Genomic DNA, 26,531 nt, shown 5'->3' with positions numbered 1-26,531 from the left:
CCACAGGGCAGGACTGTCCTGCCTGCTGGGAGTGTCCAGAGAGGCTGTGTAGGTTATAACATAATGTTAAAATAGAAACTGTGCTACGTAGGATAGTTTTTTTCCTAAAGAAAGGACTCGCACCGAGATAGGAGTCACAGGACACCTCAGTCTTTCAGAGAAAGAGAATTTGTTGCAGGAGAGACGAACTTCTTCCTGCCTTGCTCAGGCAGGATGACACGGTTAGGATTCAGAGGAAGAAGCTGAGGATGACCAGTCAGAATCCTGTGTTTGAATGGAATTTATGCATCATGTACGAGGTCTATGAATATGCAACAGGTTATTGCTTTTAAGGGTTAATCCTTTGTTAATGGGTGTCCTTTTTTTCGGGCTTATGCTGCCCAGAAAAGGTACCCAACATCCGTAACTCTTTGTTTCTATTGTCTCATGCTGTCCTAATTCAAATTGTCCAAATTATTATTGCTCTAATTGTATTACTATTTTTATATCCATTTTATTACTATTAAACTTTTAAAAGTTTAAAAAAACAAGTGATTGGCCTTTTTCACAGGCATAACTTTCTAACATAACAGTATAATATTCATTTTAATATTTGCAAAAAGCCAATCATAAATACCCATTTTTCACACTCCGTGTGTGTTCACGGCACATGCCCAGCACCCAGAAGGTGTCGGTGTGGCCTGTGGCCTTCGCAGGCGGCCTGTACTTACAGTTTTAAGACTTTAAGAATTTTTCATACAGGCACTACTTATTTCACATATATTTTATTTGAATATTTGTAAAAAGCCAATCACAAAATACCCATTTTTCACACCCCGTGTGTGCTCGTGGCACATGCCCAGCACCCAGAAGGTGTCGGTGAGGCCTTCGTGAGCGGCCTGCGCTTAAAGTTTTCACACAGGCACAACTTATTTCACCTGTATTTTACATGAGCACAAATTATTCCATATAATATATATTATAATTTGAATATTTGTGAAAAGCCAACCATAAAATACTCACTTTTCACACGCTGTGTGTGCTCGTGGCAGATGCGCAGCACCCGGAAGGTGTCGGTGTGGCCTTCGTGAGCGGCCTGCACTTAAAGTTTTCACACAGGCACAACTTATTTCACATATATTTTACATAAGCACAAATTACTCCATATAATTTATATTATAATTTGAATATTTGTGAAAAGCCAACCATAAAATACTCACTTTTCACACGCTGTGTGTGCTCGTGGCAGATGCGCAGCACCCGGAAGGTGTCGGTGTGGCCTGTGGCCTTCGTGGGCGGCGTGCACCTAAAGTTTGAAGACTTTAAGAATTTTTCATACGAGCACAACTTATTTCTTATATATTTTATTTGAATATTTGCAAAAAGCCATCATAAAATATGTATTTTTCATATTCTGTGTGTGCTGGTGGCAGACGCGCAGCACCCATAAGGTGTTGGTGTGCCCCATGGCCTTCACGGGCAGCCTGCGCTTAAAGTTTTAAGACTTTAAGAATTTTTCATACAGGCACTACTTATTTCACATATATTTTATTTGAATATTTGCAAAAAAGCCAATCACAAAATACCCATTTTTCACACCCCGTGTGTGCTCGTGGCAGATGGGAAGGTGTCGGTGTGGCCTTCGTGAGCGGCCTGCACTTAAAGTTTTCACACAGGCACAACTTATTTCACATATATTTTACATAAGCACAAATTATTCCATATAATATATATTATAATTTGAATATTTGTGAAAAGCCAACCATAAAATACTCACTTTTCACATGCTGTGTGTGCTCACGGCAGATATGCAGCACCCGGAAGGAGTCTGTGTGGCCCGTGGCCTTCGTGGGCAGCCTGAGCCTAAAGTTTGAAGACTTTAAGAATTTTTCATACAGGCACTACTTATTTCTTATATATTTTATTTGAATATTTACGAAAAGCCAATCACAAAATACCCATTTTTCACACCCCGTGTGTGCTTGTGGCAGATGGGAAGGTGTCGGTGTGGCCTTCGTGAGCGGCCTGCACTTAAAGTTTTCACACAGGCACAACTTATTTCACCTGTATTTTACATGAGCATGAATTATTCCATATAATATATATTATAATTTGAATATTTGTGAAAAGCCAACCATAAAATACTCACTTTTCACATGCTGTGTGTGCTCACGGCTGATGTGCAGCACCCGGAAGGAGTCTGTGTGGCCCATGGCCTTTGTGGGCGGCGTGCACCTAAAGTTTGAAGACTTTAAGAATTTTTCATACAGGCACAACTTATTTCTTATATATTTTATTTGAATATTTGCAAAAAGCCACTCATAAAATACTCACTTTTCACACGCTGTGTGTGCTCATGGCAGATGCGCAGGACCCAGAAGGTGTTGGTGTGGCCCGTGGCCTTCGTGGGCAGCCTGCGCCTAAAGTTTGAAGACTTTAAGAATTTTTCATACAGGCACTACTTATTTCTTATATATTTTATTTGAATATTTGCAAAAAGCCACTCATAAAATATGTATTTTTCATATTCTGTGTGTGCTCGTGGCAGATGCGCAGCACCCGGAAGGTGTTGGTGTGCCCCATGGCCTTCGCGGGCGGCCTGCACTTACAGTTTGAAGACTTTAAGAATTTTTCATACAGGCACTACTTATTTCACATATATTTTATTTGAATATTTGCAAAAAGCCAATCACAAAATACCCATTTTTCACACTCCGTGTGTGCTTGTGGCAGATGCGCAGCACCCAGAAGGCGTCGGTGTGGCCTTCGTGAGCGGCCTGCGCTTAAAGTTTTCACACAGGCACAACTTATTTCACCTGTATTTTACATGAGCATGAATTATTCCATATAATATATATTATAATTTGAATATTTGTGAAAAGCCAACCATAAAATACTCACTTTTCACATGCTGTGTGTGCTCACGGCAGATATGCAGCACCCGGAAGGTGTCGGTGTAGTCTGTGGCCTTCGTGGGCGGCGTGCACCTAAAGTTTGAAGACTTTAAGAATTTTTCATACAGGCACAACTTATTTCTTATATATTTTATTTGAATATTTGCAAAACGCCAACCATAAAATACTCACTTTTCACACGCTGTGTGTGCTCGTGGCAGATGCGCAGCACCCGGAAGGAGTCTGTGTGGCCTGTGGCCTTCGTGGGCAGCCTGCGCCTAAAGTTTGAAGACTTTAAGAATTTTTCATACAGGCACAACTTATTTCTTATATATTTTATTTGAATATTTGCAAAAAGCCAGTCATAAAATATGTATTTTTCATATTCTGTGTGTGCTGGTGGCAGATGTGCAGCACCCATAAGGTGTTGGTGTGCCCCATGGCCTTCACGGGCGGCCTGCGCTTAAAGTTTTAAGACTTTAAGAATTTTTCATATAGGCACTACTTATTTCACATATATTTTATTTGAATATTTGCGAAAAGCCAATCACAAAATACCCATTTTTCACAACCCATGCGTGCTCGTGGCAGATGCGCAGCACCCTGAAGGTGTCGGTGTGGCCTTCGTGAGCGGCCTGCGCTTAAAGTTTTCACACAGGCACAACTTATTTCACCTGTATTTTACATGAGCATGAATTATTCCATATAATATATATTATAATTTGAATATTTGTGAAAAGCCAACCATAAAATACTCACTTTTCACATGCTGTGTGTGCTCACGGCAGATGTGCAGCACCCGGAAGGAGTCTGTGTAGTCTGTGGCCTTCGTGGGCAGCCTGCGCCTAAAGTTTGAAGACTTTAAGAATTTTTCATACAGGCACAACTTATTTCTTATATATTTTATTTGAATATTTGCAAAAAGCCAACCATAAAATACTCACTTTTCACACTCCGTGTGTGCTCGTGGCAGATGCGCAGCACCCGGAAGGTGTCGGTGTGGCCCGTGGCCTTTGTGGGCGGCCTGTGCCTAAAGTTTGAAGACTTCAAGAATTTTTCATGCAGGCACAACTTATTTCTTATATATTTTATTTGAATATTTGCAAAAAGCCAACCATAAAATACTCACTTTTCACACTCTGTGTGTGCTCGTGGCAGATGCGCAGCACCCGGAAGGTGTCAGTGTGGCCCGTGGCCTTCGTGGGCGGCCTGCGCTACGAGTCGCCCAAGGTGAACGCGGCGGGGAAGGTGTACGGCTGGAAAACCGTCTTCGACCCGCACCGGCCCTTCGCCATCGACATGGCCGGCTTCGCTGTCAACCTCAGGCTCATCCTGCAGCGCTCCCAGGCCTACTTCAAACTGCGCGGGGTCAAGGGCGGCTACCAGGAGAGCAGCCTGCTCCGCGAGCTCGTCACCCTCAGCGACCTCGAGCCCAAGGCTGCCAACTGCACTAAGGTATGCTCTCATCCTCCTGCGAGGTGATGGGGAGCCAGAGGGGGAAGAAAATGCAGTTTTCTCCATCATTCCGTCACTTCACAGAATCACAGGATTGATATTTACCAGTATTGCTGGATGGGACGTGCCTTGGCTTGTCTGGGGCTGCTGCTGAACCAAATGGCAGCAACTGTGGTGTTTCACCCCACAGACACTTTTGGCCATGGGTGTGTGGTGTTTCACCCCACAGACACTTTTGGCCATGGCTGTGTGGTGTTTCACCCCACAGATACTTTTGGCCATGGGTGTGTGGTGTTTCACCCCACAGATACTTTTGGCTGGCTGGGTGTGTGGTGTTTCACCCCACAGACACTTTTGGCCATGGCTGTGTGGTGTTTCACCCCACAGACACTTTTGGCCATGGCTGTGTGGTGTTTCACCCCACAGATACTTTTGGCTGGCTGGGTGTGTGGTGTTTCACCCCACAGACACTTTTGGCCATGGCTGTGTGGTGTTTCACCCCACAGACACTGGCCATGGCTGTGTGGTGTTTCACCCCACAGACACTTTTGGCCATGGCTGTGTGGTGTTTCACCCCACAGACACTTTTGGCCATGGCTGTGTGGTGTTTCACCTCACAGACACTTTTGGCCATGGCTGTGTGGTGTTTCACCCACAGACACTTTTGGCCATGGCTGTGTGGTGTTTCACCCCACAGACACTTTGGGCTGGCTGGGTGCTCCAGCTGGGCACGTGGGGACAAATCCAGGCGGGCAGGAGCTCTGGTGGCTGCAGGATGCAGCTTCCTCTCATGACAGGGGCTGCTCCTCAGGTTTCCCTCTGTGGAGAAGCTTTCAGGTGATGGGGAAGGAAAGGAGTCGGTTCTGATGGAGGGTTTGGATCCAGAGCTTTGTTCTGGCCCACAGCCTCTGAACCCAGCACCAGCTCCAACAGAACTCCTGACCCCGTGGGTGCTGCTCCTTTTAACCCCGGGGAGAGGGCAGAGAAGGGACAGGGAGCCACCAGCCAGGTACAGGAGGGGAGGTCTCAGGGGACAAAGGACACCTGGATGGCCCAGTGCCCCCAGGGGGTAGAGGGAATCCTTTGAATCTGCCGATCTGGAATTCCAGGACTGACAGACAGTGCTGGGAGGGGTCAGGGTGGGGAAAGGAGAGGTGACTGACACACCTGGGAGGGAATCTTCAGGGGAGGGACCCGGGGTTCTGAGGTAAACCCTGAAATCACAACACACAGAATGTCCTGAGCTAAAAGGGGCCCACAAGGATCATCCAGTCCAGCTCCTGCCCCAGCAACCCCACCCTGAGCACCCCTGGAGCAGTGTCCAACCCCTCCTGGAGCTCCGGCAGCCTCAGAGCTGTGCCCATTCCCTGTGGAGCCTGGGCAGTGCCCAGCACCCTCTGGGGAAAGAACTTTTCCCAAAATCCAGCCTAAACCTGCCCTGACACAGCTCCAGCCATTCCCTGGGTCCTCAACAGAAAGAAGAGGGATCAGTGTCTGCCCATCCCCTGCTCCTCATGAAGAGACTGCAGATGGCTGTGAGCCTCCCCTCAGTCTCCTCCAGGCTGCTCCTCTGTGTTTGGAGGGAGCACACCCCCATTTCAGGGAAGCTGGGAATGGGGGATTATGCACTGAAATGTGTGGAGGGCACAGAATCTCTTTCATCTGCAGGCTGCTAGTGTTGCATAAACCTTGAAATGCACTCTTCTCTCCCCTGTAACTGTTCTTCTTTCTTACATTAACCCTTAAAAATATTATTTTCAAGGTGGGCTTTCCTGTGGCCAGGCTGATCCCCTGGAGCAGGGAGTTCAATGGGTGAAATGTCAGTTATTTAATGTGAATTCCTGAGTGGGGTGTGAGTGCTGTGACACGCTGGGGTTTGCTCTGTGGCCCCTGTGAGCTGTAACCCAGGAGCTGCAGCCACAGCCTCTCTTGGCTGCAGGGAAGGGCTGCTCACACAGGCTCTGCCTTGCTCCCAAGTTGTCTTCTCCCTCCTGACATCCATGCAGTATCTGTGCTGTAGGTGCCCCCAAAATCCTGGATCTTTCTGTGTCAGAGACAACACAGAAATGTTGTAGGGCCTGGTGTATTGCTGTGAGCTCCAGGAGCTTCCAGGAAGCTCCATTTGGGGGGATTTCACTGCTTTTGGCTGACTGATCAATGCTGCCTGTACCCATTGCTGGGTCAGGGAGCAGGACCCCGTGTGCTAAATAACACAGAAACCACGGATGGCTCTGCTCCTGAAAACCTCCCAGTCTGAGATGAGAGATGAATCTGTCTGGGCTGACAGGGAGTGTGGGAGACACCATGAGACAAAGCTGGTTAGAGCGACAGGCATCAATCACAGCCCATCAGCCACAGAGGTGCTGCCAAGGCCTTTGAGGCTTTGTGAGTGGGTTCCCTAAATACTGGAGGTGTGCTGGGGGTCCCTCTGAAATCAGAGACCCCTGAGTAGCACTCTCACACCTTTGTCTGTTATAAACATCAGCCAGTCTGATTTAGAGAGTCTTTATTGCCTAATTACCCCAACAGGATTGTTCTTTTATTGCAAATAAGTTGTTATTGCCAACAGCCCCAGTGTTGGATCCAGGTCTCCATCCTTTTTGGGGTAGGAAAGAAAATGTGACTAACACACTTTGCCTGATTTCCATGTGCACTGCTCCAAAGCCATGGAAAAAAACAGGAATCTGAATGTTCAGCAGTGCTCCCACAAGGAATCCAGGAATAAGGAGGAGGAGCTGAGGGGAAGGAGCAAGCCTGGGTTTTATCTGATACCTGCTGTGCCTCTCTGGATCCACATTTCTGCGGTTATGGCTGTCCAACAGCAGGACAAATAATCCAACCAGCCTCCCAAGAATGGGAAAAGAGTTTGGATTAAAATTAGATCCCTGTTCCCGGGCTCTGTGTGGAAATACCTGTGTTTCCAGCAGGCAGGAGAGATGGACAGGCTGCTTTCACTGTGCACAGAAGATCAGGGGTGTTCACTCCATGGCCAGTTATCCAGGCTTTGGTGCATTGTCCCTGCTGTAAATAAATACCTGCTGGAAGGAAGCTGTGCTGAGAGGCTGGGGTGGGAAGTGACAGCCCTGGAGGAAGGAGAGGAAGGAAAATGTTGTTTCCAGGAGGAGGAAACAAAGGGTGCTGGAGCCAGGCAGGGCTGACACAGGTCAGGGATGGGGAGGAAGCAGCAGGGATTGCTGCCCAGCACTGGAAGCAGACTGAGTGAAAGGAACTGAGTTTCCTTTCTTGGCTGGGCTGGGGAGAGCTCACAAGGGTCCTTGTTGTGAGCTGAATGCTGTCTGCTCCTGGCAGGCTCCGAGTGCAGCTTTGCAGCTTGGGCTCTGCCTTCCTGCTTCAGCCTCCATTTCCCTGGAAATCTCCATTTCTGCTTTTACTCACCCATTTCACCAGGAGAAGGGCCAGCAGCAGAGAAGGACCAAAGCCAGCTGAGGTTTGGGGTCCTCTGAGCCTGAGACCACAGCACAGGCTCCTCTCTCCCCCCTGTGCTCCCAGCACTTGTCATGCTTTGCTTCTGTTAAACATCACCACACACCTGCTTTGCAGGGAGATTTACATTAAAAATTATGATGTGCTTAGACAGAGTCATTAAGGAGGGATCAGAGGAATGTGTAAGATAAGCACAGACATCTGTTCTCCAAAAATGCTGCCTTCCCTGTGTGCTCTGCTGGTGCTGGAAATATTGATCAGAATTCAGCCCACAAACACACACTCCTGCAAAAAGCTGAGGTGTAGGCCAAAGATCACGTATCATGCTTATTTTCTTGGATTTGGGAGCTGCCCAAAATGAAGGAGAAAGTAAAGGAAGTTGGTATTAGTTGCTGAGGAGAAAGTTATCCCTCCTTATGAGGAGGGAAGGATTGGTTAATCCTGGAGCTGTAAGGAAACAGGGCTTTGCAAGGGTTCTCTGCATTTGGATTTCTGCTCTTTGTGCATTTCCCCACACCCCCAAATCAAACCATCCTCTCTTCAACCCCTTGGCACAGGAGAGAGGTCTGAGATTTGGCATTTCTGTCAGGCTGATGGAAAGGGGGGACATTCTGCTCCCCATTTTCTATGGACACCCAGGGAACAATCTGCAGTGAGCTCAGCCAGGGAGGACTAAAGCAGAGACAGAGGCCCATGGGCACCATAATGCCACAGCTGGGGGATGTTTTATTGTCAGGCTGCAGAACAGGGAGCAGAGCTGCCCTTTCAGCCCGGTGTCTCTTTTTTTTTCCCATTCTGTAGTTTCCATTTCAAACAACAATTCCTGATTCCCTCCTGGGAGGGTCTGAGTGCTGGAAACCTGTGATCCCTCCCATGCAGGTCGGACACTTCTGTTTGTTTTTTCATCTCCTGTTGGGAGACAATGAATTGTTCTGCTGTGGAGATGGAGCTCTGTGATCTCCTGGATCTGTTTTGAGTCCTGTGACTCTGAATGGCAGGGCTGTAAATGAGTGGAAGGGTTTTGCAGCACTACTTTCAAAGGGGAGTGATCTGTATGATCCCCCGAGCGATCTGTATGAAACCACTGCTCAGGAAAAGTCAGATATTTGGTCCCCCTCACTGTTTGGTCCCTTGTGAGAGAGCCAAAGCTCCTCTGAGGCATAAAACACGCTGCTTGTTGTAAAAAACAAGCACTGGCTGAAAGGAAAAGCAAATGTTTCTGTAGTAAATGGTGATCTACCTCCCACGTTAAGGAGCGCAGCATGAACAATGGTAAAAGCTGCAAACTCTGAACATGAGTCCATTTTAGCCCATTTAATCTGCCCTCTTTGGCTTTTGGCTTAAGAGAGCAGAAGTGGGCTCCAGTTGAGGCAGAGCACTGGTGCTGTGTAGTTGTGTTGCTCTGCTGCTGGAGTGTGAGTGAGCCCTGGGCCATAGCAGGGCTCAGAGAGGAGGGCCAGCAGTGCAAAGGGCTCTCTCTGAAGAGCAGAATTGGCTGCAGGATTTCTCCAGCACCTTTTAATCCTTTCACATCACTGCAGAGCCCTGAGAGCCACTCGTGAGCCCTGCTGGGTTTTGTCTTTTCCCGGGCATGCAGCGCAGTAATTGCAGCAGTGGGGAGAGCAGGGCTGGAACAAGGGGGACTTTGATGAGCAGGCTCTGAAGTGCTTGTGGGGGATGATGAAATGGATTTTTGGCCCCACTCCAGCCAGCAGTTGGTCTCTACTGCTTCAGTATTAGCAGAGATTTAAGCTCCACGCAGGAGGTGACTGCTCACATCAGAGAGGAATTTGGTCAAACAAGCTCCTTGGGAAGGGGGGGAAGGAGCTCTGCTTGAACCAGGAGGGTTTGAAAGGTGCTTTGTTCATCCTTCAGAAGCAGAACGTGGCCTGGTTTTTCAGGAAGGCAGGCATGGGTGGAAGAGGTTTGCAGGTTCGGTGTGCAGGGGATTGTCATGGCAACCAGAGGGAAACCCCACGAGGTGGGAAACAGCCAGGCACAGGTGAGGAGAAGCTGGAAACCTATTTGGAGAGGATAAAGCTGCTCCCAGCAATGCTGGCTCGAGGAGGAAAGCAATGAGGATAATTGAGTATTTTAAGCAGCTTCCAGAACCATCTGAGCACAGCAAGTAGAAACAATTTCCTACAACAGCCCCCCTGAAATCCTCAACCACCTCAGATTCTGCCAGTTCTCCTCCACAGATGTTGATCTCTCTGCAACTTTGCTGCCAAGACAGAGGGAAGCTTTTAGGAGAAGCTTCAGTTGTGTTTTAAGCAAGTTTGGGAGGGGCTTTGATACCTGGTAAGAATAGGGGATGGCTGTATGGGGCCAGCATTCCAAAGGGATTGGGGGATCCAAAGGCTTTTGGGGGATCCATAGGGGAATGCTGGATTATGAGAGGGTGTGTGCAGCCCAGAGTCTGTGGGAAGAAGGGAGGATTCTGGAGCCAGCTCCTGCCTCAGCAGCTCTGAGGCTGCAGCAGCAGTGAGTCCTTCCCTGCTCGGTGACACTCAGTGGCTTTTTAGGCTCTGGAAAGGATTTAAAAGTGAAAAGAGAAGTGGTGCTGAGGTAAGGGGGCAGACTGATGCCTGCTCCCCAGGAATGGATTTTCAGGGATGTGCTGAAGAATTCAGGTTCTATTTCCCCCAGCTAAAGGCAGGGGTGGTGATGGGAAGAGCTGGTGATGCCTCTTCCCTCCCAACACCCCCTAAATGTCAGGAATTTGCATTTCCCCTCCGAGTGACTCCAAGGCTGAGGGTGTAAGGTGATAACCAAGGAGCAGCTGAGGAGCTGTGGGAGGCAGAGATGTGATTCCAGGCTGGGAGGGAGCTGCCTTACCCCATTGGAAGGCTGATGAGCCTTTGGAGGGAGCTGCTGGATAACTACATGGAAGGAGCAGGTTAATGTCCCACGACAGCACGCTGGAAATGGGTGATTTCTGTGCACTGTGCATTCTGCAGAGCAGCAGCTCTGCCTAAATGAAGGTTTATGCAAAGCCCCTCTCAGCAGTGGATGCACCATTAGGCTCCAGGGTGGCTGGTTAAATTGCACTATTGATTTAATGTGCAGGAATATTTCGTAGTGCACTGGAGAGCTGCAGCTAATGACTTCTGCTGGCTTCCTCAGATCTTAGTCTGGCACACAAGGACAGAGAAGCCTGTGCTGGTGAACGAGGGCAAGAAAGGATTCACAGATCCCAATGTGGAAATCTGACTGTGCATGGCTGAGCAGAGACCAACACCAGGTAAGAGCTGTTTCTAGCAGCAGTGAGAAGCTACACAAAGGCAGGAGACAGAGAAAAGCTCTTTTAAATGTTTTAAAGGCTTTTTCATTTCCATATTTCACAACCCTGACCTTCCCTTACACTAACCCTCTCAAGACCATTCGTTAATCTCTCTTTTTTAAAGTTAATCCATTTTTAAGACAAAATACCTGCTGAGAGGTTGAGGGGAAGAAAAATGCAGGGAGTAGGAGTTTAAGCAGAAGTTGCACCATTAAGAGAAATCCTTGTGTAAACAAGGTTGCCATATTAACTTTAATAAAGCACAGGGGCGAAGGGTGTGGGTTCATCCACCTGCAAACATCTAAAAAAGCTAAAGCAGGTCCAGCAAAAAGATTTTTGGTCAGGCAGAAGCTTTCACTGAGGGCAATATTTAATTCAGGCCCACACTGAAGCCCCAGAGAGGCAGTGAGCAGTATGGAAGGTGTGGATTGAACCCTGCCTGAGCTGTTTGCTCACCTGAGGAGAACATGGGCTGTCTTTTCCAGTGGAAAGGAGGAAGGAACACACACATTGATGTTTGTTCATGCCCTGGGTGTTTCTGCAGCTGGTTTGCAGGAGGATGAGCTGTTCACTTGTTATCTGCAGCCTGTGGAGCTGCCCTTCATTCCGATGGGCAATAAAATAAATGCACAAACTCCCTTTCTCTGGAGTGTAGAACCAGGCCTGCAGGGAGAGGAGCTTGCTGCTCTTGAGTCCTGAGGAACAGGAGCAGGAAGGGGGTAGATTTGCACAGCAGAGGTGAATGTTTACCTCATGTCCCATTCCCTGGGGGAAGCAGGATGGAGCCCTGCCTGCTGCTCTGTGACCTTGGCAGGGCAGGAGGAGAGCCTGCACCAGCTCCTCTGGGGAGGGAGAGGCTGTGCAGAGGGGCTGGAGCCCTCCACTGCTGCTCCCCCTGCCCAGGCAGCACAAATTTGGGATCTGCAGTGGCACAGGGCTTTGGGATGGCTCTGAAGAGTGGGACAGAGCTTTGGGATGGCTCTGCAGTGGGACAGGGCTTTGGGATGGCTCTGAAGAGTGGGACAGGGCTTTGGGATGGCTCTGAAGAGTGGGACAGGGCTTTGGGATGGCTCTGAAGAGTGGGACAGAGCTTTGGGATGGCTCTGCAGTGGGACAGGGCTTTGGGATGGCCCTGCAGTGGCACAGGGCTTTGGGATGGCCCTGCAGTGGCACAGGGCTTTGGGATGGCTCTGCAGTGGGACAGGGCTTTGGGATGGCCCTGCAGTGGCACAGGGCTTTGGGATGGCCCTGCAGTGGTTCAGGGCTTTGGGATGGCCCTGAAGAGTGGCACAGGGCTTTGGGATGGCCCTGCAGTGGCACAGGGCTTTGGGATGGCTCCGAAGAGTGGGACAGGGCTTTGGGATGGCTCTGAAGAGTGGGACAGGGCTTTGGGATGGCTCTGCAGTGGTTCAGGGCTTTGGGATGGCTCTGCAGTGGTTCAGGGCTTTGGGATGGCTCTGAAGAGTGGGACAGGGCTTTGGGATGGCCCTGCAGTGGCACAGGGCTTTGGGATGGCCCTGCAGTGGCACAGGGCTTTGGGATGGCCCTGAAGAGTGGCACAGGGCTTTGGGATGGCTCTGAAGAGTGGCACAGGGGTGACACCCACGCTGCCTGTGTCTCTTGCAGAAGATTTCTTCATGCACAGCCTGCAAGGTTCCTCTCCACAGCACCCACCCAGCCAGCCAGGCGGGAGCCAGGAGCTCTGCTGACTCCCACGAGTTTTAGCCTTCAGAAAAACCAAGCACCACTGCATACATGAAGTCCCCGGATCCCCTGCCCCTCCTCCCGGGCTCGGAGCACCGGCAGACGCTCCGGAGGTGGAGAACAAAGCACAGCAAGGCAGGACTGGCAGCTCCCGGCGCCAGGCTCCGGCTGGAATGCGAGCAGGGCTGCGTGCCAGCACCTGGCTGAGGGTGAGAGCCACAGCAGTGGCCCCCGGGGACCGGTTTTGCTGAGAAACACGAACCTTGTGGCCATGTGTGAGACAGCCTGAGCAGCTCTCTGGCCGTGGAGGGGACAGCTGCCTTCCTAGATGGCACCTTAGCCCTTAATTTTAAACCTACTTCAATCAGTGTTACGCTGCACAAGGAAGGGTTTGGGGAGGGGGAAAACAAGGCAGGTTAGAACAAACCCTTGAAGCATCACTGTTCTCTGATTCCCTCTCCTTTTCCTTCCTCAGTTTCACAGTTTGGGGGGCACCCTGATGTTCCTCTGTGGTCATGGAATCCTGGAAGGGTTGGTGTGGAAGGGACTTTAAAGGTCCTCTGGTCCAACCCCCTGCCCTGGGCAGGGACACCTTCAGCTGGACCTGGCTCCTCCTGGCCTGGAATATTCCCAGGGATGGGGCATCCCCCACCTCTCTGGGCAGCCTGTGCCAGTGGGACACCACCCTCATTGTAAAAAAAGTCCTTTTCTCTAATCTGTCCTCTTTGAGTTTAAAACCATCAACCCTTGCCCTAGCTCTGCTAAAAGGTTTGTCCCTATCTTTCTTAGAAGACCCCAGAGTGGGGCAGGATCAGGGAGCTGCTGATCACCACCAGCTCACCACTGAGCCTGATGGAGTCGTGGCTCCAGCATGTACATCTCTAAAAATGCTAAAATAATGGGAAGTGGGGTTTGATGAGATTGTGGGGGCCACACACCATAATATTCACCCAGATCTGGCCCTGTTTGGCCCTAATTTGGTTCCCCTGAGGATCAGGTGTGGGATTCTCTCAAGGGTGCTCCTATATAAAGGCAAATTTCCACACTTAAAAAATAAAACTGCTTCAAACTAGGGATTGGACACTAAGAGGTGAATTTAGTGCATTTCCCATTTTACTGGAGTGTATCCTCCAGCCCCAGCCCCTCCTTCTGCTACTGCAGAGCTGGTGTGAAAAGCCACCCTGGAGCAGTTCCCAGTCCCCTTTGATGGAGAGCAGCACCCTTGGGAAGGGGATCCTGGGCTCAGGGCTCTGCTTATTCTCCATCTGGTGGTGCTGCCACCACGGGTGACTCTGAGACTGCCAGACTTGCTGAGATAAAAACTGAGGTACAACAGGCCCCTTCTCCCCAGCCAAAACCCCTAAATTCCCTCCCCCTCCATAACTGTTGTCAAACCTTTGTCACACCCCCACCCCCCCCACCACTGTCCCAATTCCTTCAAAAATTTTGAAGCACAATTTTACCTTTGAACTGAGGGAAAAATGTAATCCTGCAATAGACTTGGTTATTTTTAGCCCTAACACATAGAACTATTATAATGCTCTGGGTTTGATTGTTGGCTTCACGGTGCAGAAGTCTCCCCTTGGACTAATGACATTGTGTATTTCCTGATATTTCAAAGGAAAATATTTTTTGTAAGTTATTTTCTCCCACTGTATCTCAGAACCGTTGGGGAAAAGTCTCATTCTTTAGTTCCCAGCCACAGAAGCCTTTACAAAAATGTTCCTTTTAGATGCAATGGCTGAAGCACCACTTGGAAAGAAAGTGTTGGATGCTGCTGGCTGCTCTATGGGAACAGGTATTGTTACCTTGGATTAAAACTCTGCACTCAAGTATTTATTCTCTTATTGTACTGGCCTTCCAAGCTCCCTTCAGTCTGCAAACCCCACAGTGGAATGAGACATTTCTCAAGGACTACCGAGTTTTCATAGCATTGAAATAGTTTCCAGCTGATGTCCTCTCCGAGCTGCATGTTTTGGTTCACTGCTCTGAATTCCTGTCCCTGCTGGGTTCCAACCTTCCCTCCTTGGAAGGAAATCATAACTTTCAGAAAAATGCAAAGGATGGAGTCCTGAACACAGCCCTGCACATCTGCTCTGCCCACAGGAGCCCGGGCCCTCTCAGCTGTCCCAGAGCTGCTGTGGCCCTGGGGAGCAGAGACAGGTGTCACCAGACCTGGCCAGGATGGAGTGTGTTCCAGCTGCACTGTCTGTTCTCAGTTTTAAACAAACTGTATTTAAATTTGTTAAATAAAATGATGGTTTCTAAGAGCCAGAATACCCTGCACCTCCCTTACAGACACAGCCTGCTGTTTCTCCTGGAACTGGCACAGAAAGCAGCGACTCCTTGGAGGCTGTGAAGGATTCACAGCTCAGGTTTGATCTCCCCCTCTCCCTAAGGAGGCTGCAGCTCCTCTGTGCCTGGAGCTGCTGAGTTAAAACAATGTCATGTTTACCTAAATCCCACATTTCTGTTTAAAAGAGAAAAGAAACCAGGACCCAAGATCCCAGAGCAGCCTTAAGGAGGAAGCAGGGATGAGCTTTCCCACTTGCAGGCCCTTTGCTTCTAGCCCAGCCAAAATCTGATCCCTGCTCATTTTCCAAGGGGGAATTTCATCTTTAGGTGCTTCACAGTGTGAGCACTGCTGGAGAGGGGACTGCAGGACTCACTTGTTCTTTTCTCCTCCTTGGAAAGTCTCATTCCCGCCTGGCCTGAAATGTAATGATACATTCAAGAGAAGACAAAACACATCTCACTTTTTAAATTTTTTCTTTTTTTCCTTTTGAGAGAGAGATGACCTCCATAATAAAACTTAGTGGAAAAAAAAGCTGAAATTAAAAGTCATTAGACAACCACTTTGCCTTCCAACAGGGGAACACATAATGGCCTTTTTGCAGAGAGACTTGCTAAAATCTGCCTCAAAGCACACCAAAATGGTTTCCCACACCTGATTACTCACATGTTCGCCAACTATTTTCTCCCTACCTAATTATAAAAACGAGGAGGCCAAGGATAGCACATTTTGAAAGTCCCTGGAAAGCTGAGCTCAGCTTCCAGTTCAGATGGCTTCAGTTCTTTCTCTCTCTCTCTCACCTGCCTCCAGCACCTTTTTACTCCCCCACATCCACCAGATGGTCGAGAACATGCGCAGCCATCCGGGCTGGGGGCCTCAGCAGGGCAGGGGATGAGCTCCATCCATCCATCCATCCATCCATCCATCCATCCATGGAACAAGGGCGCTGCTTCCTCGCTGTCCTCTCCTCTGACCTCACTGCCAGAGGGCAAATCCTTCCCCTGGCTCTGGTGGAGGTGAGCATGCCCAAGTGCTGAGCCATCAGGTCCCCAGCCATGCAAGCAGGAGTGCTCAGGGTGAGCCAGACGTGGGAAAGCAGCTCTGAGCCCCCTCTCAGTCCACGTACTGGGTCCGCCCCAGGTAAGGGATGTCCACGGACTGGATGATCCGGCCCGCCGTGCGCTCCTCGAAGATCACAATCTGCACAGGACACAGAGAAACCCCTTCTTGCAAAGCCTGGGGGGCTGCAGATATGCTTAGCAGAAGCACGTTTGAAGCTCCATTGGAAGCACCATTTAAAGAGCTCGGTCACTGTGGGTCTAACAGGGACTGAGGCTCTCACCACCACGTGGTGCAGGGATGAAGCAGCATCACATCAGGTTTGCCTTCATTTCCAACCTGAGGCAGAGCTGTGAAGTTCAGCTGCCATCCCTGTCAGCCTTTAATGGCTGTCAGAGCCAGAGCCAGCTTTGGAGCAGCACCTTCCCTCGTTTTCAGAGATCTCAGGAGACAGCACTGTCCTTCCCCTCTAGTGCACTGCCTTTCAGCTAAAGGGTAATTGCTGTCCTCTGTGTGTCTGGCTCTTTGGGACCAGGATCTTTAACAACCCCAACAGGCACAGAGCAATCCCAGCAGAGCCTCTCACCTCATTGCCCCCTCTCCTTAGCCAGGGCCCAGGAAGGTAAAGAGTTTCCTGAGGTCCAATCTTCCAGTATCTTCCCAGGTTCTGACCATTGACAAACACCACTCCTTTCTCCCAGCCCTGGAATCAAGGCAGAACATGGAATTACTGATGCAGCTCTGCCGCCTCGTTAGCATCCCCACAGGAAACCCAGTCTGCTCCCACACTTGCATTCTTTCCAGCCACTTTCTGCAGGTTTTCTGCTTGCTTTCCCTGTGCAAATCCCTGCAGCCAGGAACATTTAAACGAGCCCTGCTGAACAGGAGTTATCCTTAATGTGCTCATTAAAAGGATACAGCTTTCAAAAATGCAGTTTGTGATTCGTGCTTGTATAGGAAGTTTCTTCCCTTTGAACAGACAGGCCTTTATTCCTTCCCAAGCATGGGATATCTGCCCTCACCTCTTTCCCAGGTGACAGAAAAACTGAATTGCTGCTGGCTGGCCTGATTTACAGCAAATAGAATATTCCCAATACATGGCAAAGTGAGCAGGACAGTAAGGCTGGACACAAGGTTGGCTCTAAGGAAGGGAAATCAGAGGAGGAAGTTTGATAATATTTAAAATCCCATCTGAAGTTCTATGCAGTCTCCCACAGAAGCATGACAGGAATGCTAACTCCCATGCCATGGCCACAAAGAAGTGACTCTTCCCATGTCACACTGAGGAGACAGGAATAAGACAAGGCCCTCCTTTATTTTCTGTGCCCATTACTCCTCTGCAACTGGAAAACAGCATTTGCATGCCAGTAAAATAAGACTGAAGTGCTCACTGGCAGCTCTGCAGGGTCAGCTTTCTCACAGGACCTCTCCAGACTGCACAGATTTACCTGGAGGAGACCCTCAGAATAATTCCCTGAGGGACAGGGGGAGGCTACAGACACAGAGATCAGTCAGAGCTGTTGCACAAGTCTCTCTAACCAGCTTTTTCTTTTTAAATTGACCAAGAAGAACCAGGACTTGCCTGCAGCTTCAGGAAGGTGTCCTGTGGCTGCTGCTCGACCCACAGCCTCCCGCGGAAGAACGCCGGCCCCACGAAATAATCTGGGACTGTGCTCCAGCCAGACACCTGCTGCAAGCTGCAAGAGAGGGACAACTCCCAGCCCACTGGGGCCACCTGCCTGTCCCCACCACCCACAGCCCTGGCAGGCCAAGCTGGGCTGCGAGAGGAGGATCCCTGGGGCTGTCACCACCTCTGGGGCTTCAATGTTTGTTACAAGAGCGTGTGGTGCTGGGACAAAGGAGGAAGGATTGAGGCTGGCAGAGAGCAGGTTGGGATTGGATTTTGGGAAAAAATTCTTCCCTGTGAGGGTGTGAGGCCCTGGCACAGGCTGCCCAGAGCAGCTGTGGCTGCCCCATCCCTGGAAATGCCCAAGGCCAGGTTGGAGCAACCTGGGATACTGGAAGGGGTCCCTGCCCATGGCATGGGTGGGGTGCAAGGATCTCAAAGGTCCCTTCCACCCAAACCATTCTGGGATAAAAGCTCTGCTTCATGTTGGCTGCTGAGGATCCTTCAGATCTGCCAGGGTGCTTGAAATGTCTGGGGCTTGCTAAAGGAGACTGCAGAACTGACAGGATTCAAACCAGACACTCCTGCCACGGCTCCTGGCGAGGAACACAAACACATCCGTGTGAGTGTGCTGTAATTAGGGGAAATCTGACATGATTTCTTACCTGTGGCAACAATTTGGGAGCAGGGCACAAGCAGAAGAGGAAATAAGGAGAGCAGAATCCCACAGAAGCCTTGAGCTCCTGTAGAACATGTTCCCTCCAGCCCTTACAAACTGCATCTCTTGGACTGGGGGAAGTTATTGATCCAGTGCAGCCTGGCTGCTACTGAATTATTCAACTAAAAGCCTGTGACAGCTCCTTTCACAACACTCCTCTCCCCCTCCCCCGAGGGGACTGTGAGCTGATTGTGTTTCAGTGCTGCTGGTCAGCAGCCAGGAGCTGAGGGTAGTGGTGACTAATCTTGCTTTTGTTTGGCCATGGCAGCTCACTTGCTTTAATGCTCCTCACTGGAAATATTCCTCTAACACCCTGCAGCCCAAAAGGCTGTGAGTTACCCCATCAATAAGAATCCTTCAGGTAGCCCCTCAGCACCTGGTAAAACTGCCCTGAGGCATTTCACAGTGTGGACTTTTTTACCTTTTAAAAGCCTTTTTGGTTTAACGTGGCCTCCCTCTCTCCCTCCTACACAAAATGGGGCAGCTGTGATATCTTGGGGGATGCACATAAGTTGCTTGCTGGTATTAAAAACATCACTGAAAAGAGTGTCTCTGGATTGTGGCCAGAGTCCATAGGGCATCTGCTGCCTGAAACATTTGCTGAGGTTTTCTCTACGTGCTGACAGAGGCTCTTCAACATCCCCCTGCTAAATTTCCTCCCTTGAATTAAAGCAAAACAACATAAAAGAGAGGGAGCCATCTGGATTGCTAATGCACTATCAGTAGCTTTCTAGAATTAATCCATCCCTTGCCAGGCTGAATTACTAAATATATCAGCCAGATTGGTAATTTCCAGAAAGACCCAAAACTTCCAACATGTGGGTGTGAGGGGATCCTTCCCTTTGGATAAGCCTGGATTCACCTACCTGATCTCACCCTGCTGCAAGGAAATCTTTAAACCCTGCACAGTGGGATTAGATCTCTCCCTAAAGGATGGCTTGGATCAGCTGGCACCAGCTCCTGCACTATTTCAGGCAAAAGTATCAACAAAAGGATCAGTGCAAAAATCACCTCCCCACTGCTACCTCATTTAGCTGCTCCCCATTAGACACTGCACTGCTGGAAAGCAGGTGGTTTGAAACGAAGAAGGGAAATAAAAAAGGTTAAAAATCCCACCAACCTTTTCATGAAGGCAGGTTTCATCTCCAAACTGTAAATCTTGAAGTTCCTCAAGGGGGTTTTATTCAAGAAGACGTCACCAATTAAGCCTGTGAGAGCAATGGGGGTAATGAGGAGTTGAGGAACAGCTAAAGCTGATGGATTTTGCTATTTGAATCTGAGGAACAGCAGGAGATGGAAAGCAGCCACGTTCTGCAATGGAATTGGAGTCCATATGGCCCCACTGCTCATGCAGATTGAGTGGGGAGCACCTCTAAACTCTGCCCTCTCCATTCTCCCCTTTCCTCAGCTCAGCAGCCTCCAACCCTCCCAGCAGAGTCCCCTGGGATGTGCTGGGGCTTGTGGGGTTGGAGCTGACCATGCACAGATTTTTTAAAGCAGTCAATCACTTCTCTAACAGGCACAGCAAAACATAACTGAGCCAGCAGCAACGCCCAGGGCTGCTCCAGGGCTTTTCATCCCAGGATTTTAAGGCACCTGAAGAAGTCAATTCACCTTTAGCAGCCTTTTGTTCAAGGCCAAGCCTGCTCCTGATCACAGCTCTGAGGCTGCCTGGGCAGCACTGAGGTTTATGCAACGTTTCTGCATTAAATAAAATCAATAGAGTCACGTGCCTAACTCCATTAATCTATTTTATAGAGCTCTTGCACACAGCTCCCCACTAAAATAGAATCAACCCCTTCCAGCCCCACCACTGTGTGTGACAGGCTTAGGCATTTCAGTCAATTCTGCTCCAGGGGATGCAGTTCCCTCCTCCTGACATTGTGTGAGGTTTAAATGCTGTGATTCTCCAATATCAGCCTCTCAAGGGAAAACACAGATTAAAAAAGGTGTTTTCCTTCCCTCCCTGTGAAGTAATATGCTCAGAGAGCAAGGGAAAGGGAGCTGAGCATCACCTAGGAAACCCAGAGCAGAGCAAGATTCACTGACAGCCCTGGGTTTAGCTGTACCCTTATAAAATAAACCTTGGTGCAGGCACTGAGCAGCCACTGCTCTTCCTCTGATCACTGCAGACAGGGGGGAGGATGTTTTTTAACACATTCCCACTGTGTTGTAGCCCAGCTCCCCCACATCCATGGTGGATGTGAACAGAGAACCTGCAGGACAGAGCACAGGAGAGCAGAGCATCAGTGATGTCAGAACCACATCCCTCAGCTGGGTCTGGGCAGGAAATTGTCTCTGCTTCAACCTAGAACTCAAGAATTCACAACTGTGCCATTGTCAAGTGGGAATAAAATAATCAAAGTATTCTCAAAACATTCAACATTCTGATGTTTAAAGATGTTATAAGTCTTAGCAAAGTGAAGTGGAACTGGAAATTAGCAACTGCTCATCAGTGATGGCACAATCAAATCCCTCCAGCTGGGTTTGGGCAGGAAATTGTCTCTGCTTCAAACTAGAACTCAGGTGTCCATAACTGTGTCAATGTCAGCACAGGTGGGCATAAAATAATCAAAATATTCTCAGAACATTCAACACTCTGATGTTCAAAGATGTTAAAAGTTTTAGTGAAGTGGAACTGGAAGTTGACAACTAGAAGTGGCTCTGATGAGCAGAGCAACTGCTCACCAATGATGTCATAACCACATCCCTCAGCTGGATTTGGGCAGGAAATTGTCTCTGCTTCAAACTAGAACTCAGGTGTCCATAACTGTGTCAATGTCAGCAAAGGTGGGAATAAAATAATCAGAATATTCTCACGACATTCAACATTTTGATGTTTAAATATGTTAAAAGTTTTAGTGAAGTGGAACTGGAAGTTGGCAACTGGAAGTGGCTCTGATGAGCAGAGCAACTGCTCACCAATGATGTCATAACCACATCCCTCAGCTGGGTTTGGGCAGGAAATTGTCTCTGCTTCAAACTAAAACTCTAAAACTCAAATTTCCATAACTGTGCCACTGTCAGGTGGGAATAAAACAATCAAAAAATTCTCAAAACATTCAACATTTCCCACCAACTCCCAGTCCTGACCAGCACCACGAGAGCTGTGCTGGAGAGGTTGGTTTTAAAAGAAAGTAACAGTCACAGTTGTGGCTATTTCAAGTAGCTTCCAGGTATTTGTGATGTGTGCAACAGAGCTGAGCCCTTTTGGTTCTTAAGGTTCTTCATATTTTTAGACAAAGAAACATCTCTTACTTTAATTATGGCCACAGTGATTTAGGCACTGATGAACCTAGCAATCCCTCAGGACAGTGTGACACACCCAGGGAGTTTTAGAGTCAGCTCCTGCAGTTTGGCTGCCCACAAGTTTGTGTGGCAGCAGCAGCAGCAAAGACTTTCAGGGATACAATCCTGGAGTTACATCCCATGTCAGCCCTGCAAAGTCCTTGAACAACAGTGAAGCCCATGATCCTGATGGAGTCTGCAGAGACCTGAGACATCAATTATGCTTTCCCAAGTCCTTCTTCTGTACTGTTACAGGACTCCAAGATAGCTGACCTGAATCTGGAGCTGCTTTTATATCTGACAATAAATTATAAACACAAACATTGCCTGGAATGTTTTGGAGGAATCACAGGAGTGCCACAAGTGCTGAAAAGCACCTGGGCCCTCAGCTGGTTCTGTGCAAAGCACACAGGCAGCTCTGAGCACTTCCACTCTGAGCAGCCCCTGGGAGAGTTTGGGAGCTCAGAGAATTCCCCAGGGGAGTTTGGGAGCTCAGAGCAGCTCCTGGGAGAGTTTGGGAGCTCTGGGAATTCCCAGGGAGAGTTTGGGAGCTCAGAGCAGTCTCTGGGAGAGTTTGGGAGCTCTGGGAATTCCCAGGGAGAGTTTGGGAGCTCAGAGCAGTCTCTGGGAGAGTTTGGGAGCTCAGAGCAGCCCCTGGGAGAGTTTGGGAGCTCTGAGAATTCCCTGGGAGAGTTTGGGAGCTCAGAGCAGCCCCTGGGAGAGTTTGGGAGCTCAGAGCAGCCCCTGGGAGAGTTTGGGAGCTCAGAGCAGCCCCTGGGAGAGTTTGGGAGCTCAGAGCAGCCCCTGGGAGAGTTTGGGAGCTCTGAGAATTCCCTGGGAGAGTTTGGGAGCTCAGAGCAGCCCCTGGGAGAGTTTGGGAGCTCAGAGCAGCCCCTGGGAGAGTTTGGGAGCTCAGAGCAGCCCCTGGGAGAGTTTGGGAGCTCAGAGAATTCCCCAGGGGAGTTTGGGAGCTCAGAGCAGCCCCTGGGAGAGTTTGGGAGCTCTGGGAATTCCCAGGGAGAGTTTGGGAGCTCTGAGAATTCCCTGGCAGAGTTTGGGAGCTCAGAGCAGCCCCTGGGAGAGTTTGGGAGCTCAGAGCAGCCCCTGGGAGAGTTTGGGAGCTCAGAGCAGCCCCTGGGAGAGTTTGGGAGCTCTGAGAATTCCCTGGCAGAGTTTGGGAGCTCTGAGCAGTCCCTGGGAGAGTTTGGGAGCTCAGAGAATTCCCTAGGGGAGTTTGGGAGCTCAGAGCAGCCCCTGGGAGAGTTTGGGAGCTCAGAGCAGCCCCTGGGAGAGTTTGGGAGCTCAGAGCTGTCCCTGGGAGAGTTTGGGAGCTCAGAGAATTCCCCAGGGGAGTTTGGGAGCTCAGAGAATTCCCTGGGAGAGTTTGGGAGCTCTGAGAATTCCCTGGGAGAGTTTGGGAGCTCAGAGAATTCCCTGGGAGAGTTTGGGAGCTCTGAGAATTCCCTGGCAGAGTTTGGGAGCTCTGAGCAGTCCCTGGGAGAGTTTGGGAGCTCTGAGAATTCCCTGGGAGAGTTTGGGAGCTCAGAGAATTCCCTGGGAGAGTTTGGGAGCTCAGAGAATTCCCTGGGAGAGTTTGGGAGCTCAGAGCAGTCCCTGGGAGAGTTTGGGAGCTCGGAGCAGCCCCTGGGAGAGTTTGGGAGCTCTGAGAATTCCCTGGCAGAGTTTGGGAGCTCTGAGCAGTCCCTGGGAGAGTTTGGGAGCTCAGAGCAGCTCCTGGGAGAGTTTGGGAGCTCTGGGAATTCCCAGGGAGAGTTTGGGAGCTCAGAGCAGCCCCTGGGAGAGTTTGGAGCTCAGAGCCAGACCCACCTTTCCTCTGCTCGTTCAGAGCCAGCCCATAATTGACACGGCCTCGGTTCTCCACCAGCAGCCTCAGCTGCCTGAACCCCTGCTGGAAACAAACAAGGACAAGCATCAGCTGCACCAGCCCTGCCCTCAGCAGAGCTGCTGAGGGGGGAGATGGCACCACTGCCATTTATACATTTACTTTCAAGTTCTCTGTTATTGTTGTTGCTTTTCAATGAAGGAATGGGACTGTCCTGGGTTAAGAATTTATTGTTTAGATAAACATCAGTCTCAGAGGCTGTGAGATTCTAAAGGAGTAAGTAGTGGCTATAAAGCAGTCACAAGTTCTTTGTTACAAGACAATACATAAATTTCTAATCTAATGAGCAGATGCTACAAGGTTTATTTTGCTTTACTTAACATCACCTTTATTTACTTCTACTGCACTGTGGGTACTTCTACCTAATAGGCTTCTGTCTCACATCCACACATGCTTCTCTTATACCTTCTAAACTCTCAGCTTACTCTATACAACCACACCCCTACACTACAAACCCTCCACCATCCTATCAAACAGTTTCCTACATCATAAACCTTCACCATCTTATCAATAGTTTCCTTTATTATAAACTCTTCACCATCTTATCAGTTTCCTACATCATAAATCTTCACCATTTTATCAATGGTTTCCTACATTTTAAACCCCTCACCATTTTATCAATAGTTTCCTACATTTTAAACCCTTCACCATCTTATCAGTTTCCTACTTTATAAACCTTCACCATCTTATCAATAGTTTCATTTATTATAAACCATTCACCATCTTATCAATACTTTCCTTTATTATGATCTTATCAATAGTTTCCTACATTTTAAACCCTTCACCATCTTATCAGTTTCCTACATTGCAAACCCTTCACCATTTTATCAATAGTTTCCTACATTGCAAACCCTTCACCATCTCACCCAATTCAGTTTCTCACTTGAGGCATACTCTTACTTACAACTACAGAAACAAAAGTTGATGATTTTTCTACTTAATGTCTGTGGATTTTTACATCAATCCAAGCCCCTTCCAAGGCTGCAGATCCATCCCTCCTGTATCTGTAGAAATTTCTGTATTTCCATTTCCCACAGCTCTCCTCTGCCAACAGTGAGGAACTCACAGCCTTTGCACAGATTTCTGGGTTGGTTTTTTTTTTTTTCATCTTCAATCTTTAATTCCCATTTTGATAGCACCCACGGAGCCAGAAATGGAGTCTGACCCAGGTCAGGCTCGTGCCATAAACTCTCCCACAAGCCTTGAGAACAACACCCACCCCCTGAGCTGCTCCCACAGCCACCACAGCTCTGCTGAAATGTGCTCAATCAATACAGGGTTCTTAGTGCCAGCTTCTGCCAGGGTAAAACGGCTCTCAGAGCTACAGAGAGACATTCCTCCTCATTTAATTTGAGACCCAAGAGCCTCCAAAGCCCCTTAAAACCTGCTTTGTGCTAAGGAAGCAGAGATTTAATCTGCAATAACAGGCTGCAGGTACTCAATGCTGTGGCTGTGTGAGAAGGCTGGCAAATTTTGTGCAGCAAGGGCTGCAATCACTTGAATTTTCTCCATGGAAAAGCATTCAGACCCCACTTTTCAATCACAAATGGTAACCTGGCAGTGAAATCTCACTATTTGTGTCTGATTAGGGTACCAAGCTAGTCTGGGGTAGGAGGAGGGGCCCTTCTGGGACTTCTCCCTCTTCAGTGATGCTGTTATCCACACCCTGAGCAATCCCCTGAGTTACCTGTCCCTCAGGAATGGAGAGCTCCACTGTGTTGTAGTCCAGCTCCCCCACATACACGGTGTTGACAAACACCTGCAGGACAGAGCACAGGAGAGCAGAGCATCAGTGATGTCAGAACCACATCCCTCAGCTGGGTCTGGGCAGGAAATTGTCTCTGCTTCAACCCAGAGCTCAGGTGTCCATAACTGTGCCACTGTCAGCACAGGTGGGCATAAAATAATCAAAGTATTCTCAAAACATTCAACATTCTGATGTTTAAAGATGTTATAAGTCTTAGCAAAGTGAAGTGGAACTGGAAATTAGCAACTGCTCATCAGTGATGGCACAATCAAATCCCTCCAGCTGGGTTTGGGCAGGAAATTGTCTCTGCTTCAAACTAGAGCTCAGGTGTCCATAACTGTGTCAATGTCAGCAAAGGTGGGCATAAAATAATCAAAGTATTCTCAAAACATTCAACATTCTGATGTTTAAATGTAAGTTTTAGCAAAGTGGAACTGGAAGCTGGCAACTGGAAGTGGCTCTGATGAGCAGAGCAACTGCTCATCAATGATGTCACAGTCACATCCCTCAGCTGGCTTTGGGCAGGAAATTGTCTCTGCTTCAAACTAGAACTCAAATTTCCATAATTGTGCCACTGTCAGGTGGGAATAAAATAATCAAAATATTCTCAGAATATTCAACACTCTGATGTTTAAAGATGTTGTAAGTTTTAGCAAAGTGGAACTGGAAATGGCTCTGATGAGCAGAGCAACTGCTCACCAATGATGTCACAATCACATCTCTCCAGCTGGGTTTGGGCAGGAAATTGTCTCTGCTTCAAACTAGAACTCAGGTGTCCCATTCACTGTCAGCACAGGTGGGAATAAAATAATCAAAATATTCTCAGGACATTCAACATTCTGATGTTTAAATCTAAGTTTTAGCAAAGTGGAACTGGAAGTTGGCAACTGGAAATGGCTCTGATGAGCAGAGCAACTGCTCATCAATGGTGTCACAGTCACATCCCTCAGCTGGATTTGGGCAGGAAATTGTCTCTGCTTCAAACTAGAGCTCAGGTGTCCCATTCACTGTCAGCACAGGTGGGAATAAAATAATCAAAATATTCTCAGAATATTCAACATTCTGATGTTCAAATATGTTAAAAGTTTTAGCAAAGTGGAATTGGAAGTTGGCAACTGGAAGTGGCTCTGATGAGCA

General features: G+C 48.8%; 2 protein-coding genes across 5 annotated transcripts in view; one reads left to right on the top strand and one right to left on the bottom strand.

Annotated features, from left to right (window-relative positions):
* B3GAT1 (beta-1,3-glucuronyltransferase 1) overlaps positions 1–15,029 on the top strand; it is a 46,768-nt gene extending 31,739 nt beyond the window's left edge. Inside the window, exons 4-6 of the mRNA XM_059867179.1 lie at positions 4,032–4,328; positions 10,899–11,016; positions 12,682–15,029. Of these exons, the coding sequence (XP_059723162.1) occupies positions 4,032–4,328; positions 10,899–10,985 (384 nt within the window). The 3' untranslated portion in view covers positions 10,986–11,016; positions 12,682–15,029. The remainder of the gene's footprint in view (positions 1–4,031; positions 4,329–10,898; positions 11,017–12,681) is intronic.
* Positions 15,030–15,511: 482 nt separating this feature from the next.
* Positions 15,512–26,531, bottom strand: part of LOC132338033 (beta-galactosidase-1-like protein 2) — a 35,878-nt gene continuing 24,858 nt past the window's right edge. For 2 of the 4 annotated variants that reach the window (XM_059867177.1, XM_059867175.1), the window contains 6 exons: positions 25,335–25,406; positions 23,572–23,653; positions 19,577–19,664; positions 17,694–17,808; positions 16,698–16,814; positions 15,512–16,252 (listed from right to left, as the gene is read on the bottom strand). In XM_059867177.1, the coding sequence (XP_059723160.1) occupies positions 16,166–16,252; positions 16,698–16,814; positions 17,694–17,808; positions 19,577–19,664; positions 23,572–23,653; positions 25,335–25,406 (561 nt within the window). In that variant the 3' untranslated portion in view covers positions 15,512–16,165. The remainder of the gene's footprint in view (positions 16,253–16,697; positions 16,815–17,693; positions 17,809–19,576; positions 19,665–23,571; positions 23,654–25,334; positions 25,407–26,531) is intronic. The other 2 variants (XM_059867178.1, XM_059867176.1) reach the window with 1 other exon arrangement.

Source organism: Haemorhous mexicanus, chromosome 24, assembly GCF_027477595.1.
Source record: "Haemorhous mexicanus isolate bHaeMex1 chromosome 24, bHaeMex1.pri, whole genome shotgun sequence".
Lineage (NCBI taxonomy): Eukaryota > Metazoa > Chordata > Aves > Passeriformes > Fringillidae > Haemorhous > Haemorhous mexicanus.
The sequence above is the reverse complement of the archived record's forward strand: the minus strand, read 5'-3'. Positions and strand labels throughout refer to the sequence as shown.